Source organism: Ceratotherium simum, chromosome 10, assembly GCF_057802395.1.
Source record: "Ceratotherium simum simum isolate JZ-2026a chromosome 10, ASM5780239v1, whole genome shotgun sequence".
Lineage (NCBI taxonomy): Eukaryota > Metazoa > Chordata > Mammalia > Perissodactyla > Rhinocerotidae > Ceratotherium > Ceratotherium simum.
The window spans coordinates 83,602,111-83,617,674 of record NC_141909.1 but is presented as its reverse complement, the minus strand read 5'-3'; the positions used below and the strand labels follow the sequence as shown (position 1 = coordinate 83,617,674).

The 15,564-nt window shown below is 51.2% G+C and overlaps 1 protein-coding gene across 33 annotated transcripts in view; it reads right to left on the bottom strand.

Annotated features, from left to right (window-relative positions):
* The window catches only part of LOC147916201 (ral guanine nucleotide dissociation stimulator-like), a 33,402-nt gene extending 18,089 nt beyond the window's left edge, over positions 1-15,313 (bottom strand). For 2 of the 33 annotated variants that reach the window (XM_087436373.1, XM_087436372.1), the window contains exons 1-12: positions 13,668-15,303; positions 6,409-6,722; positions 5,424-5,639; positions 4,947-5,049; positions 4,378-4,445; positions 4,104-4,253; positions 3,890-4,018; positions 2,541-2,612; positions 2,058-2,132; positions 1,275-1,456; positions 943-1,065; positions 643-733 (exon numbers count right to left, since the gene is read on the bottom strand). In XM_087436373.1, coding sequence (XP_087292499.1) covers positions 1,364-1,456; positions 2,058-2,132; positions 2,541-2,612; positions 3,890-4,018; positions 4,104-4,253; positions 4,378-4,445; positions 4,947-5,049; positions 5,424-5,639; positions 6,409-6,420 — 918 coding nt within the window. In that variant the 5' untranslated portion in view covers positions 6,421-6,722; positions 13,668-15,303 and the 3' untranslated portion in view covers positions 643-733; positions 943-1,065; positions 1,275-1,363. The other 31 variants (XM_087436384.1, XM_087436383.1, XM_087436395.1 and 28 more) reach the window with 30 other exon arrangements.
* Between the last annotated feature and the right edge of the window lie 251 nt (positions 15,314-15,564).

Here is a 15,564-nt window from a genome sequence, read left to right as displayed (position 1 = left end):
CTGTAAAGGGAACAGGACTTTAATATAATATTCAAATATGTCATTTATTATTTACAACAAATAACCACTGTCTCTCCCCAATGGGTGAGTAGGTGCTGAGGTAGAGATGTCAGGGAGCTGGGATGGGGTCGTCCCTTCTCTCTTGGGCTTCAGGGGACCCTAGGAATCAGCTTACAATGCTCCCCTTCCCATCAAATGGGAGGAGCTGACCCTGTGCATCGCAAGCATCCCAGCTGTGTCCCCGCTGCTGAAGATGGGACTGTGATCGGCCACTGGTACGGGGTTCGGGGTTGGGGCCTGGGGGCTGAGTAGAAGAGTCGGGTTATCTTGCGTGGCCTCCCTCAGAATCATGGCCCCCCACCATGTCCCCACTGCACTGGGTGCTTCAGACCCTGTGCTCAGTGCTGTCAGCCACCAGTACCCCATTCGTCCCTGCCACGTGAGCCATCATTTAGTATCACCTATTTCACAGAGGGGGAAACGGAGTCTCAGGAAGCTGAAGAGAGTCACCCCAGTCACAGGACTGGTCAATAGTGGAGCTGGGATCCCAGTGCTGGCTATCCGACTCCCCAAGGCCACGCTTAGCCCAAAGCCTTACTGAACCCCTAGGAGTCAGTCACCTCGGCCCAGACACTCACTCACCCCTGACCTTGATGATGGCCGGTTCTTCTTGGCCTTGCGTACTCTGCAGGCCAACTAGGTCTAGCGCTCTGGCTGGCAGGACAAGCTGTAGCTACAGGACAGAGAGGCACCTGTAAGCCTACCAGGAACCACACCTCAGGGGTCCCCCCACTGCCTGCCCAGCAGCTGGAGTCTGGGTGTCCCAGAGATCACCATGTAATAAGGCCGGGGGATGAGTGGGGCACCATGGAGACAGGCTCTCTGGACTGGCCAACAGGGAGAGTCCACCCCTGCCCTCACCCAACTCCTGCCCGGCCTCACCTCTCATTCTCATTGAGCAACTCCATGTCCTGGAACGAGGCCCCAAATCGCTCCCTCGGGTTCTAGGTTGTAATTCTTGGCAGCCTCCTGGAGCAGCAGGGTCTTACTCATGACTTGGTATTCCTGGGACCAGAGGGAAGGAGAGGATGCAGACAGGGCCTGGGTGGGGGATGCTGCAGGGGTCTTGTTGGAGGTGAGGCGTGGGGCAGGGGACCAGTCCTGGAAACCATCCTTCCCTCCAGTTCCATCCAGGATCTACCAGTTCTCAGAATGGGAATAATCAGCCCCTCCTCCAGGAAGATTTCCTTGATGCCATCCTCCCCTCAACCCACCTGCCAATTGGATGGGTCTCCCACTTCTCTGGTATCAAACTCTTCCATTCAATGTAAGATACAGCGGGTGGAGCCAAGGACTGTTCTGCTCAGAAAGTCTCTGATTTCCACCTCCTTCCTCTCCCCTGCAGGGAGTGCCACAGCTGCTCCTCAGTCCTCTTCTCAAGGTTGATCCCATTCCCCTGGAAGGTAGACAGCCAGAGTCCATCAGACAAAGACCCCTAGCCTGTCTAGCTCCCTATACCCACCCCTTCTCATGTTGCACTACTGCCAGGTCCCCAGAGGGGGCCGGGCACGCAGAGAAAACAGGACTTGGACCTAGGCTTGGCTCTGGGCTCCAGAGGAGGAGGACATGGGGGTGTAACTGAGGGACCTGGCAGCACAACTCTCTCTGATGACAGACTTGGAGGCTGAGGCTTCAGGCAGAGGGGACTGCTCAGGCACTTATGTGCTGCCTGACTTGGAGGGGCCCGACTTCTTTCTCCCTTCATGGGCAACATGGGAGTTACAGGCTGAGTCCAGCTCAGATAAAACCTCACGCAGCTCTGCCATCAGGCAACTCTGAGCTTCCCCAGCCTGGGTAACTGGAATGGGTTTCTCTGGCGGAAACTCTGTTCACTCATCGCTAAAATAGGCCTGATGCCCCAGCTCCCAGGGATGGCTGCAAGGCTCTCATGAGAGGAGATGTGACAAGTGCTGAGAACTCAGAGCTCAGTTCGGGGGCTCCCGCATCCCAAGGCTCAGAATCCTGGTCCTTCCTGCCTAGTCCTCAGGTGCACCCACCTTGAAATAGTCACCCATCGCCAGGTGCAGCATCAGCAGGTCACTGAGCAGAGTTCCAAGATAGGGGACAACACCCTGTGACATCGGGGTGTGGGTGGGATGAACCTTTGCTCTCAAGTCGACCCCATGTAGACCCTCTCCTGAAAAGTCCCCACCCTCAGCCACCTGGCCCACCCCAGGGTTCCCACGAGGAGCAGCCTAGGACCCTCAGCAGCCTCCCGTCAATTCCTACTCCCTTCACACCCCAAGAACGCCACACTCCTCCTCCTCACCTCCCAGGGCCGGCTTCTGGCAAATCACAGGGTGTGCAGTCCCTTGCCCTCCCCAAAACAAACTCATCCTGCACCAGCTCTTCCAGGCCCTCCTCTTGGTCACTTCTACTGGGGGATTCAGACACTGTGGCACCAAGATGAAGGGCCCTCATCTTTTGATTTGAGGCCTCCAGCTGGGAGCACAGAAACCCTCCCGCACAGGCACACTAACCTGCTGCTGCTGCTGCTTCTCCTGCACTCTCTGGGGGTTGCTCTCTGGGGGAGCAAACGTGGAGGGTCCCTCCTGTCAGGGTCGAGGACAGTGTCAGTGAGGCCATACTCCCCTCACCCCATTTCTCTCCAGCACCACTGGCCTCCGACACTGGACATCTGACTTGAGTCAACTGGTACCAATGCCATTCCATCCTCCAAGGTCTTGTGATTCCAGAACAAGCCCAGCTCCAACTCTCACTCTGGGTGTGAGCTTGGGCTTGTGGCCTGGCCTCCTTGAGCCTGTTTCCTCATCTGGAAAGTGTGAGAACTCCGGCTACCACACAGGTTCTCATGAGGACTCAGTGTCACAAGACTGTCATCATTGTTCTGGCCCTCACCCCTCCAGGTGGAGTAGGCAGAAAGCTCCCACATTCCTTTCCTCCCTCTTACCTCAACACCACCCTGTGAGGCCTGCACCACACAATCACCATCCCTCCATTTCCCTGATGAGGAGACAGAGGCCCAAACATAGGCAGTGTGTTGCTCAGGGGCCCACAGAGGAGAGGCCGCTTGCCCCTCTCAGCCAGAGGCCCTGTTCCAACATCCTCGCCTAACCCCCAGCCCCACCACTGACAAGAGTCCTGTCCCCTGAGCTCTCAAAGCTTGGTCCTGGGCTGAGTCATGGATGGAGAGGACGGGGTGTCTTGGGAGTCTGGTTGAGTGGCTCCTGCCTGGCCCAGTCCCGTGGAGTGTCTGGCCCCAAGCTGGGCCAGAGGCCATGCCAAAGCCTTCTCCTCCCCAAGGAACCCCTCAGGACATTCCGCTGCACTGAATTTTTTTTGTGTGTGTGTGAGGAGATCAGCCTTGTGCTAACATCTGCCAATCCTCCTCTTTGTTTGCTGAGGAAGACTGGCCCTGGGCTAACAGCCATGCCCATCTTCCTCCACTTTATATGGGACGTTGCCACATCATAGGTCGACAAGCGGTGCGTCGGTGCGCACCCGGGATCCGAACCGGCGAACCCTGAGCCGCCGCAGCGGAGTGCGCGCACTTAACCGCTTGCGCCACAGGGACGGCCCCTGAACTCTTTCTTTATCCACTCAGGAACTGGACCCCCAAGGTTCCACCTCTGATCAACAGAGAAGGGGATGACAGGACATTTTGATTCCCCATTTACATGAAGCTCCTAAGGTCCTTTCAGCAGGATCCACTAAGAATCCATCAGTTGCCTAGACGCTTCTCATAAGCCACCGGGGGCATATGTCATTGTCAACCAGGCACTCAGGTTAGACTCCTGTGGTTGACTCAAGTGAAGTGACTGCTCTAGGGGTCCAGTGGGGAGTCCCAGAATGCACACACATCTCTCACCTGAGGATGAGCAGCCTGTTTGTCCACCTGGGCCATGGGAATCCTCTGCCACGCACACCCCTGGGGCAGGCAGGGTGCAGCCCCTTGGAGATGTGGTGAAGATAGAAGGAGCAGCAGGGTCCTGGCTTCCTGAGGATAGGTTTAGTCTGAGGGCTAAACCCACCCCAACCACCCAACAGCCTGGAAGAAGCTACATCCAGCAGGATGGACATACATGGAAGCCAGAGACCTGTTGATGGCGCCAGCTCGGCAACTCCTCCTGGAACAGCCCAGCCAACACCATTGTGTCCCATGACCAGGGCCTCCCGCCCACAAATGGCTCCCCACCTGCCCATGGGCAGAACAGATCCCTCTGCTTGTTAATCTGGATGAGATAGACGGGAATGTTTCAGAGACAGTTCAAGGGAGAAACTATCAAAACCACAGCCTGCCCAGCGTCCCTCCTCCGCACGCCTCCTCTCTTTCCAGACCCCCAGCCTCCACTCTACCTTGATCATCAGTTCTCTGCTCAAGGACTTGTCTTGACTATTGAGTTCCTTAAGATTTTCAGGACTCTCTCTCAGGGGAGGGGAAAGAATGAGGGATAAATTTAGGAATAATGTGAGGGGTCTGAATGCAAATCCCTTTTCTTTGCAAACCCGAGAGATTCAAACTGCCTGAAGGAGTGTTCTCACTGGGCTCCTCTGAGCGCTAAGGTCTCATGGTACTGGGAGGGGGCTCTCCTGTTGGTCACTGGGGTCTCCACTCCCCAGCTCTACAGAGCAGCTCTGTTTTGACTGCTTTGAGTTTCAACTGGGCATAGAGTTCTGTTGCTATAAACACTTGAAAATCTCCAATTTGGCTCAACTTAGTACCTGACACTTAGGGAAGCCAAGTCCTGAAGCAGAACTGGTGCACTAAGGACCCCGGGAGGTTTAGAGACCACCTGCCGAGGCACAGGCCCTGTCCCCAGCATTTGCTGCCTCCCAGGAGTTCCCAGCTGACTGAGGGGCCAATGGCAGACATACAAGAGATCCCCCATCCACCCTGGTCCTCCTATGGAGAGAGGCCTACCCACCGGGAAACTTCCCCCGTGTGTTCTTCAGGTGGCTTGTGAAGGTTTTCTGCAGAGCAGAGATGACAGTGCAGGATGAGAAGAAGTTCTTCAGGATCTCGAACTCCTGGGGAAGGGAAGAGAATGAGCTGTGAGGTGGGGCACTGTAGCCCAGCTTGCTCTAGCTTCAGTACCCTTCTATTTAAATCTCCCCTCCTGGATGAGACAGATGCTCAGGGAGTCCCAGAAGGGCACATTTAGGACCCAAAGAGTAACACTCACAGGGAGCAGGATTTTAGCTCAACCCAGGGAAGGAGCCAGGTAGGAAGTGAGCATCCTCTCACTGGGACCTGGAGTTAAAGTCAGCGGGCCCCTGGCAGGAAGGGCCTAGGGACTGTGCAGGGGCTTAGACCACACACTGCAATCCTGGGAGCTGATAAATGTGGAGAGGCAGTTCCCAAGGCTTCAGAGAGGGGCTCCACTGGGCCTCCCACAGCACACCTGGGCCACCTGGATCCAGCGCTCCACCACCCTCACCCTGTTCTGGGCTGTCATGCTCGGGTCCCCAAGGCAGGGGGTGATAACGAAGCTGGCCACCCTTCTGACGTGGTCGACGGTGGCCTGGACGTTGGGTGTCTGGTGCTCATTGCCGGGCTTGTTCCTCTTGCCCCAGGTGGAGCCCAGGCACGGAGAGGGCACCACCTTCTGGAAGAGCTCCTGGAGAACAGGGGGAGTGTCACCGAGCCCTGCCACACCCCAGGTCTGTGTCCACAGCCCCCAAAGTCCCACACAGGAGTCACAGTTTAGAGCTGGAGCTCAGAAAGCTCAGGATGTGGCCTGAGCCTTGTGAGAGTCCCTGGATTTTCTTCTCTGTCCACCGAGGACACCCAGCACAGGATGACCCAGGACCCAATACTGGCAGGGAAGGGAGAGGGGCATTTGAACCCAGCCCGTCCTGGCTAACTCCAAGCTCCAGATGGTGGCTCAACTCGGCTCATCCCAAGGGGGCATCTTCCAATACCCTGATCCCCCCTCTGGTCCCACTCCACATTCTGATGCACATCCCCGCGTGGCAGCTACACCCACAGGCCTTGTCTGTCTCCCTTGTAGTGGAGTACACATCAGGCGTCTAATAAGTCCTGAGGCTGTTGAGCCTCCTGAGCAGACGGTTGGGCCACCAGGGTCCAGGCTGTACACAGTGAGCCCTTCCCTGCACAGATGGGCCAGGGCCCACCCAGCTTTCCGTCTCTTCTACCTCATGGAGTTGGCACAGTCACTCTGTGTAGCAGATCCTCTTAATGTCCACCTCCACGGTCTGCAGGTGGACAGCAAAGGCTTGGGTGTCCAGAAAGTTGCCCAGGTCTTATAATTGGTAAAGGGTGGAGCCTGGATTTGGGCCCAGATCATAGGAGTCTGGATCAGGTCTGGGGCAACGATAGCAGAGGGAAGGCCTGCCCCACACCACCCTGAAAGCCCAGCTGCTCACCGCATCCATCATGGTCAACTGCTCCACCACCAGCTTAGGAGGGAAGGCCGTGAGATTAAGCTTCTCACGCTCCTTAAGAGCCACAGGTGGAGATGGACTTCTCACTAGAAATGATGGTCCAGGTGACTCCAGCTAAGCAGCTCCCACTCCTGCTGGAGCCCATGTTGGCCCTTGCTCCACCTCCAACACTGCTGGTGGAGGGGACACTGGCTCCAGTGCTAGAGGGGGTGGTGTCAACGGAGCTGGAGCCAGCTCTACCTCCACCACTGCCCACTGCTCTTCTTCTGCCGCTGGCTGGAGCTCTGCAGCTGACGCTGGAGTGGGATAAAAAGAAAGATTCACCCACATAGCTGACTTTCCATGTGTCCTTCTAAACACAAGAAAGATCCCACTCCCTTCCAGGAATACCCAGCCTGCAGTCCCCCTTACCATCTGGCTCTGCCTCAGTGGCCTCCAGAAGCTCACACCGGACAAGGGTAAGAGGGTCACGGCAGCTCATCTCCTAACCAGGCAAGGTGACATTCATGTACATCCCCTTTAGCTTAAAAAAGGGACAGCCCAAGTCTGGTCCCTCCCTAGTTCTAGTCCAACCCCGTCATCTCAAGCTCCTGAGTGTGGAGACCCTCTGTTCCTGCTCTCATCTCAGAGCAACACTGGAAAGTGTGGGTGGCCTCATGTACCTGCCCCTTGTCTAGTGAGTTGGTGGAGTTGAAACCATTGGGCAGCTACTCGACAACCTCCTGAGTGGAGTTCTGCAAAGACTGCCTGGGAACTGGACCAGAAGGAATCAGGGGCTGCCTGCACACTGCCACTGGGGCCAACCGCCAAGAGAATATCTGTTCCTCAGTTCAGGCACAGAGGGGCATCCCTGCAAAGAACTCTGGTCAGGGAGGGAAGGAGATGAATCCTCTAGTGCTCGGTAACAATATGAGTAGAGGAGCTCACCTTCTCATGCTGCCAGGCATGGCCTGAGGTATGAACATGACCTAGGTGTTAGGTTTCCGACACCTAACAACCAGCTCCTGCTCAGGAATGACCCGCCCCTTATGTCCTGCCTTCTCTCCTCCTCACAGACACATGCACACACACACACACACACACAAAGAGGGGCAAGGGGTGTGGGGCTGATCAGGTGGGATCACAGCTGTGCCCTGGCCTGCACTAGCCTCTCCTGGGCTGCCCCGTGTTACCTTTCACTGCCTCCTGCCAGATGCCCAGAGGCGTCAAGAATTAAGGCTGAGCCAACATCGCCAACTACCAAAAAGATTCTCTTTCTGGGATTTTTTGAGCCCAGATCCTCCAAAAGTTGGGAAACAACAACAAAACATCTTTGCCTGTTGACTGTCTCCAATCAAGTGAGCTGGATGGGGCAATGTGGGTGCCTGGTTACCAGAGTTCTAAGATCTGTTGAGGTCTATGACCCCACGTCATCTCTTGAACTGTACACAATGAGACCACATAGCCCTACCCACAGGTCCCTGGAAACCTAACTAGGGACCTAGTTTTGAGGAGACAGAGATGAATGCAAACCTCCTTTTCCTTACTATTTCTTCATCCTGGGATAGTCCCTGTGCCTCTCAGGTCCTCCCCAGTCTCTAAACCTGCACCATGGGAATCAGGCTAGAATCTACTTCCTAGGGACATCACCCGGTGTATATGAGATAATATCTATTACCCCTGTGGGCTGGTGTCACATGTACCTAAGGCACAAACTTAGAGATGGAAGAATAACAAGGGGTGGGATGTAGTACAGAACACCACTCAAAACAGGCCTGGGCTCCAAGAATGTGATATTGGGACAGTCACTTCCAACTTGGCCTCATTTTCAGGTCAACACCATGAGGGGGTTGCAACTATTGGAAATTCAGATATTGCCATCCTGTGGCATAAAACCATTCAATTGTTTCCTGTTTTATGGAGAATGAGACCGAAGTGCCTCATCTTGGCCTATGAGGTGGGCAGCCTCCACAGTGGTACCCAGTAAGCCCCACCCATGTTATACACATCCCCGTGGAACCACAAAGAGGTTAGTAACTGGCTTCTGAACATAATAAGAGCCAAAGTGATGGGATGTCTTTTCTAAACTTTAACTACAAAGGTCTCTCACTTTCTCTTACTCCCTCTCTCATGTGCCATCTCTCTCTCTCACTCTGTCAAATCCCTGGAAGTGAGGAATCAAATACCGGTGTATTGGGGCTGCCCAATGTGGAGGCACATTGAGGAGAGAAGCAAGGGAGTGCCTGGGCCAACAGACAGAAAGGAACTCAGGCTCTCAATACAAAATGAATCCTGAAGGCTGAGAGTGAACTTGTGGGCCAGTCCTCCCCTAGTCGAGCCTCAGTTGAGGCCACAGCCCCAATCTGTTAAACTCACTGAGACAGAGGCACCCAGCTAAAACATGCCTGATTGCTGATCCACAAAAATTGTGAGATTGTCAACATTTGTTGTTTTGAAATGCAAGGTTAGGGGCAATGAAGTCAGAGAGGGAAAGGTAACGAACACAGCCTACCAGGCCCTGGCCCTACCTTCCACCCTAGCTCCTGTTCTCTTCTCCCAGCCTCCCTCCAGTTGCATTGGCCACCTTTCTAACCTCCTGTGGCCAAACTCACTTCTGCCTGTGAGACTCAGGACCAGTGGTGCCATCTCCCTGACACACTGCTCCCAGACTTGTGCAGGGCTGACTCCCTCTTGTCATTCTGGTCCCAGAAAATGTCACCCTAGAGAGGTCTTTCAGACCCTCCTACCCAGTGACGCCCAACCCTCCCTCACAGCCCCCTGATGTGTTTCTCTACAGCACTTGCTCTTTTCTTTCTCATGTCTTTGCTTTTGTCCATTTCCCCTCTAGACTGTGAGCTCCTGGCAGGCAGGGACCACTTGGTCATTTTCATCCTGCACTTCAGCCCACCAGGGCACCTGGCACAGGGTGAGTGCTCAGGACACAGCTGCTGAATGAGTACATGGGTAGATCTTGCACCCCGCCCCCTGCTTTTGACCAACTTTCATTGTGGAGATGAACACTAGTAATAGGAGGTACAAGTTGTTTCTGAGGCAGGGGGACAGCCAGAAAGACCTCTGGTTGACTCTTCGCTGCTCCAGGAGCTCAAGAAAAGTTCAGTGGACACCAAGTAAATTCCAGGATTACAGCAGAATGACTTGATATATATATATTATGTAATGGTTACCAAAATAAGTTTAGTTAACATCAATCACCAAACAGAAATAAAAGATTGTTTCCTGATGATGAGAAGTTTTAGGATCTACTCTCTTAGCAAGTTTCAAATATACCACACAGCAATGTTAACTTAGTGTTGTATATCAAGTATATCTCAATACAACTGAAAAAAAATAAAAACAAAAACTCACTGGCCACCACTGACACAAGAGGCTGCCCGCCACATCGTGGTCAGCACTAGCACTGCTGCCCAGGCAGGAACTCCAAACAGAAAGCAACCTTTCTTCAGGTGTCCTCAAGGCAGAGGCTCTCCAGGGTCCCAGGGGTAAAGCAGCAGGACCTGTCAGCTTCGAGGGAGTGGGAGGTGTCTCGCGAGCCTACCATGCCCCCCTCTTGCTGTTCCCCACCAGGTGTCCTCTTCACTCCTAACGCATCCTAACTGCTGCCATGACAATGGTTCCCCCTACTTCCAGATGAGGACTGCAAGGGTCCAACAAGGATTAGTCTTCCCCCTGGACTCTGGACTTGGTGTCCAGTGCTCTGGCATCTTCTTCCTTATCCTCAGTTCTCATCTACCCAAGCCCCCAGCCTCCTCAGTTCTAAAGGATCTCCAGAGGCTGGAAATCATTTTCTCAGGGTTTCAGAGCACAGTAGGTCATCAACAGAGAACCTAGTCCAACAGACATGTTGTGAGTGCATGGAACACTTGGAGTCACCCGCTGGATGCACTCCACTTTATACAGGAGGACCCTCACTGAGATCTTCTCTCCTGTTCCCAATGCCTACACAAAGGGAGGATGGGCTCATCACAGTTCTGGGTGCCCACAGAGGTGGACTGCAGGACCCCAGTCCTGTGATCCCCAGGCTGGGCCAGGGATGGATCTGGAACAGGTAGACACCTAGGAACCTTAGGGATTCCTCTTCCCATCTCTGGGCCCCTGTGCACGAATCTAGGAGAACGGATGCTACTGCCCCGTGGGAGAGCTGCCTCCAACCTCTCTCCCTCCTGCCTCTTGTCACTTCCCCAGTGTCAGCTCTTTCTTGACTGCACCTCAGTGTTCTCCATATGAGAAGTCAAGTGTGAGGGAGTGTGCCTGTGCAGGTGTGATGATGAGGAGAGGAAAATGACCCCATATGGAAAGGGGTGGGCAGCAATCCTCTAGGATCTTAACGCCACTCATTGCCAAAGGAAACCTGAGGGAAGGGGTGGAGCCTTGGCCAAGGAAGCTGGAGCTCTCTCTAGTCTTCAGGACTCTGACGACCTCCTGTGGTCTGGGACAGTACCTGCCTCTTTCTAGGCCAGTTTCCCAACTGTACAGTGAGGGGTAAGATGTGCAACAGCACAAGCTTGTGCTCGGCCAGGACAAGTCATCAGGCCCCATAGATACATTAAGTATGTTTTAATGTGTATTGAAGTGTATTGAAGACATTAATATTGCTGTGCAATCCATCTTCAGAACACTTCTCATCTTACAAAACTGAAACTCTATACCCATTCATGAATAATCCCCCATTCCCCCTCCTCCCACCCACTGGCAAACACCATTCTACTTTCTGTCTCTCTGAATCTGGTGATTTCAGGAAGCTCTAGAAGGGAAATCACACAAGGTTGTATTTTTGTGACTAGCTTATTTCATTTAGAGTAATATCTTGAAGGTTCATCCATGGTGTGCCGTATATTAGACTTTCCTTCCTTTTTCAAGGATGAATAATATGCCATTGTATGTATATAGCACATTTTGCTCATCCATACATCCCTGGACAGATACCATAGCAAGGCCCACAACCAAGCCCAAAATAAAATGGGGCCCCAGCCAGATTTTTCTCAACAGTACCCTGGAGACTACTTTCTTAAACCATATCCCATATGATATTTACTAAGGATCTAATCTTGGGCCGAGAGTTGCTTTTCAGAAACTCCATTTCTCTTCCTTAAGCAAGTTTCAACTACTTTGAGCCAATGAGACAACAAGACGGCTTGCAAGACTCAAACTGCAACTGCATAAGTGACTGGAGGATGAACTGGGGGACCAAGAACTCCCCTGCCAATCATGTTAAGGACACCGTCTTTTGAACGTGGGATGTGTGACAGAACATGAAAATCTGTGCTTGCACAAAATGCCTAGGACTGCTCCCAAACTTACTGCACCCGCTCCTTTGCCCTTTTCAAGCCCTTTTCAACAGCCCATTGGGGAGAAAGATTTAACCTTCGTCTCTTTGCTGGCCAACCTCGTAATAAAGTTTTTCCCCTTCTACAAGAGCGGGTATCCTGTTTGGCTAATGGGTGCATTGGGCTGTGAGCCCTTCCTTGATTACAATACTTGGGTGGCTTCCATGTTTTAGCTATTATGAATAATGATGCCATGAACATGGGTGTTGAAATATGTCTTTGAGAACAATGCTTTCAACTCCTTGGTGGGGTATACACCCAGAAGAGGAATTGCTGGGTCCTATATAATTATATTTTTAATTTTTTTTAGGAATTGTTATACTGATTTCTACAGCAACTATATATTCCCACCACAGTACACAAGGGTTCCAACTTCTCCACATCTTGGCCAACAGTGGTTCTATTCTTTTTCTTCTTTTTTTTTTCTTTTTGATAGATGCCATCCTAATGAATGTGAAGTGGTCTCTCACTGTGTTTCTGATTTGCATGTCCCTAATGATTACTGATGATGAGCATCTTTTCATATGCTTATTGGTTATTTGCATATCTTCTTTGAGCAAATGTCTACTCATATACTTTGTTCAATTTTGATTTGATTTGTTTGTTTTTTGTTGTTGAATTTAGGAGTTCTCTATGTATTCTGGATATTAAGCCTTTGTCAGATACATGGTTTGCAAATATGGTCGCCCATCCTATGGGTTGTGCTTTTACTCTGTTGATAATGGCTTTTGAGGCACAAAACTTTTTAATATCCATGAAGCCCAGCATATGTATTTTCCTATTTTATTGGCTGCTCTTGGGTGTCAGAACCATGAAATCATTACCAAATCCTATCTTGTCAAGTTTTACCTTATGTTTTCTTCTAAGGGTATTATAGTATTAGCTCTTACACTTAGGTATTTGATTCACTGGGAATCAAGTTATGTATACAGTGTTAGGTAAATGTCCAAGTTGATTCCTTTGCATGTAGATATCCACTATTTCCAGCACAACTTGTTGAAAGACTTTTCCCCATTTAATAATCTTGGCACCCTTGTCAAACATCATTTGATCACATGGGTGAGGGTTAATTTCTGGGCTCTCAATTCTGTTTCCATTGCTCAATATGGCTGTCTTTATGCCATGACAATGCTGTTTTGATACTGTAGATTTATAGTAAGTTTTCAATCAGGAAGAATCAGTCCTCCAACTTAGTATCTCCTTTCAAGATTATTTTTGGTATCTGGGCTTATTTGAGATTCCATAAGAATCTTAGGATGGGTTTTTTTCTATTTCAGCACAAAACGCCCTTGGGATTTTGATAAGGACTGCACTGCATTTGTTGATCTCTTTGGATAATGTTGACACCGTCACAATAAGGAGTGTTCCAATCCACGGTGATCGGATGTCTTTCATTTCTAATAGTGCCGGATGGCTGTTCAGGTTGAGGGGGCGGCACTCCTCGAGGTAGTCGTGCAGAAACCCACAGTTCCTCCTCACTGTGCCTTCACCATTTCCTTAGAACCCATCGACAGTCAACAGAGGGCAAAATGCATGTAAAATGCACGCAGGAAGTTTTCAAAGATTGGATGTGCATGGAGCACACATTTCTTCCACTCCTCTCCATTAGCAAGAACCACGGACTGAAGCAGCAGACCCTAACACATGGAGACTGCAGACTCACCCAGCAGACCCCAACAAATGGGGACTGTGGACTAACTAAGGGCCAGGGACTCGGGTTCCTGGCAGAACCATCTGGCAGCTCAAGCTGAACCACTAAGCCTTTGCCTGGCACTGCTGACTAACCAAGTGCTAAGACTGATGCTCTCTTAGAGCATCCTGTCAGTCTAGACTGACCCACTGACCCTGGACTGGAAAGCCACTTAGATCAGGAGCTCAAGGCAAACAGAGTGGATCTCAGATCCAAGAGAAACTTACCCACAGCCCTCAGAAACAGTGAAAAAGATGGAGAACTCAAAGGTTTTGCGGGTACCAATGACTGTTTCTCATCCTCGAAGCCATCAGGCGTCTCCTTTGGATCCCACTGCTGCCACCAAACTGGTACAAAACAAAATAAAATTCAGTAAATTTTAAACATCTTATTGGCTTTATTCAACAGTTCATGAATCAGGCAGCATCCAGTCTAGCAGAGAGAAAGGACTTCCAAGGAGTTCTACAAAATGAAGGATTTTATAGGCAGAAGGGAGCAAGAACAAGGAAGTTACACTAGATAAAAAAGCGGGTTGGTTACTGCAAGGTTACTTTCCTTTAGAGGATGGCAGGGCTCTATCAGGAAGATGAGCTACCTGCTGCGCATGAGGTGATTCCTGATTGGCTGGTTTAAGATTCTATTCCTGGGAGGGCCAAAAGTCTAATTAAGTCTCGACTTGTTGATGTGAGGCATAGCCTAAGCGGCTCCATTTGGGCCTGGTGTCTTGTTTTAAACACATGACTTCTGCTGGTCCCTGCTTTCCCCAGTTACACCCCGGCTGTCCCTTCACTGACCATTGTTGGTCACACACCCACTGCACCTGCCTCCAGTCCTTCCCCTTCAACACCGTAATCTCACACACAGCTCCTCCCGACACTATCATGACGTCTCCCACCACACGTCGCCTATACTTTCCACACTGCCATCAAGATGCTTCACAAACACCACCACCATTTATGTCCAATGGGCTGAGAGGCCTGCCCGTGCACTGGGAATCAGGAGTCGCAGGGTCTGTCACTTGGCCTCCAATCACCTACTGTACCCCAGCTGAAGGGCTTACCCTGCGGAGACACTCAGTTGTACCCAACTCAATCGCACAACAACATCTTTGCCCCAGGCTTCCTTCAAGATGCTCCACCCACTTTCTGCCCCAACTGCTCCTTGAGGAGTCATTTTGGGGTAGCCTTCGAGGCCACCTTGGCGATTTTGTGCTCAGGCCCAAACAGCTCTTGGCCGACAAACACTTTAACCATACCCCTTGAAATCATATAGCATAGGTAACTAGTGAATGGGTGCAAATTACTGGTTTTACTTCCAAAGGCCATAATGAATATTTCACACCAGGAACATCCACTTTTGGGTTTTACTGTAGGCTGATATCACAAGGCTCTCACCCAGTGAGGTTCTCTCTTCCCCAGCCCTCTGAGCAGATTTCTCCAAGCTATATTCTACAATACATCATTGTCTCTATCTCAGCCTGCTTCCCTCAGGTTGCAGGTCCCCTGAGGTTCCTGCCCTGACTGGCTACCACCAACCCATAGAGACACTGTCAGTCCTATAGGACTGGGTGTTCAGTTCTACTAGGACTGACTGACTGGACTGGACACAGGTGCGGTGGCCCTACCCACGCAAAATCAGGTAACTGAGGCAACCAAGAAGTATCGAAAACCTTAACCCAACATCGACAACAACTCCATAAGACCCTATCCTAGCCCTTGTGGAACAGTCTCATGAGTCTCTTGCCTAAATGGTTTTAGAGAATGGCCTGGCCCTAGACTGTCTATACCAACCAATGAAGTGGGGTTTTTGGCTTTCTTAGAACCACTTGCTGAATGTACATCAACACACAAGTTCAAACCTACCTCCACCAGATGGCCCAAAAGGTTAAAATATTGCGTAATGTTACCTAAATCTTTTAAAAGATACCCAAGGCCCCCAAGATCACTGACCTATTTTCATGGCTGGTCTTTCCAAGTTGGCGACAATGGAAACAGACTGGATTTTAGACTGTTGCTTGTACAATTATAGGATCTGTTACTATAGCCATCATCGGATATTTACTCTCTTGGCTACAATGTGCCCTATCCCTAATAACTCTATTAATTACCCTTATTAACTATCCCA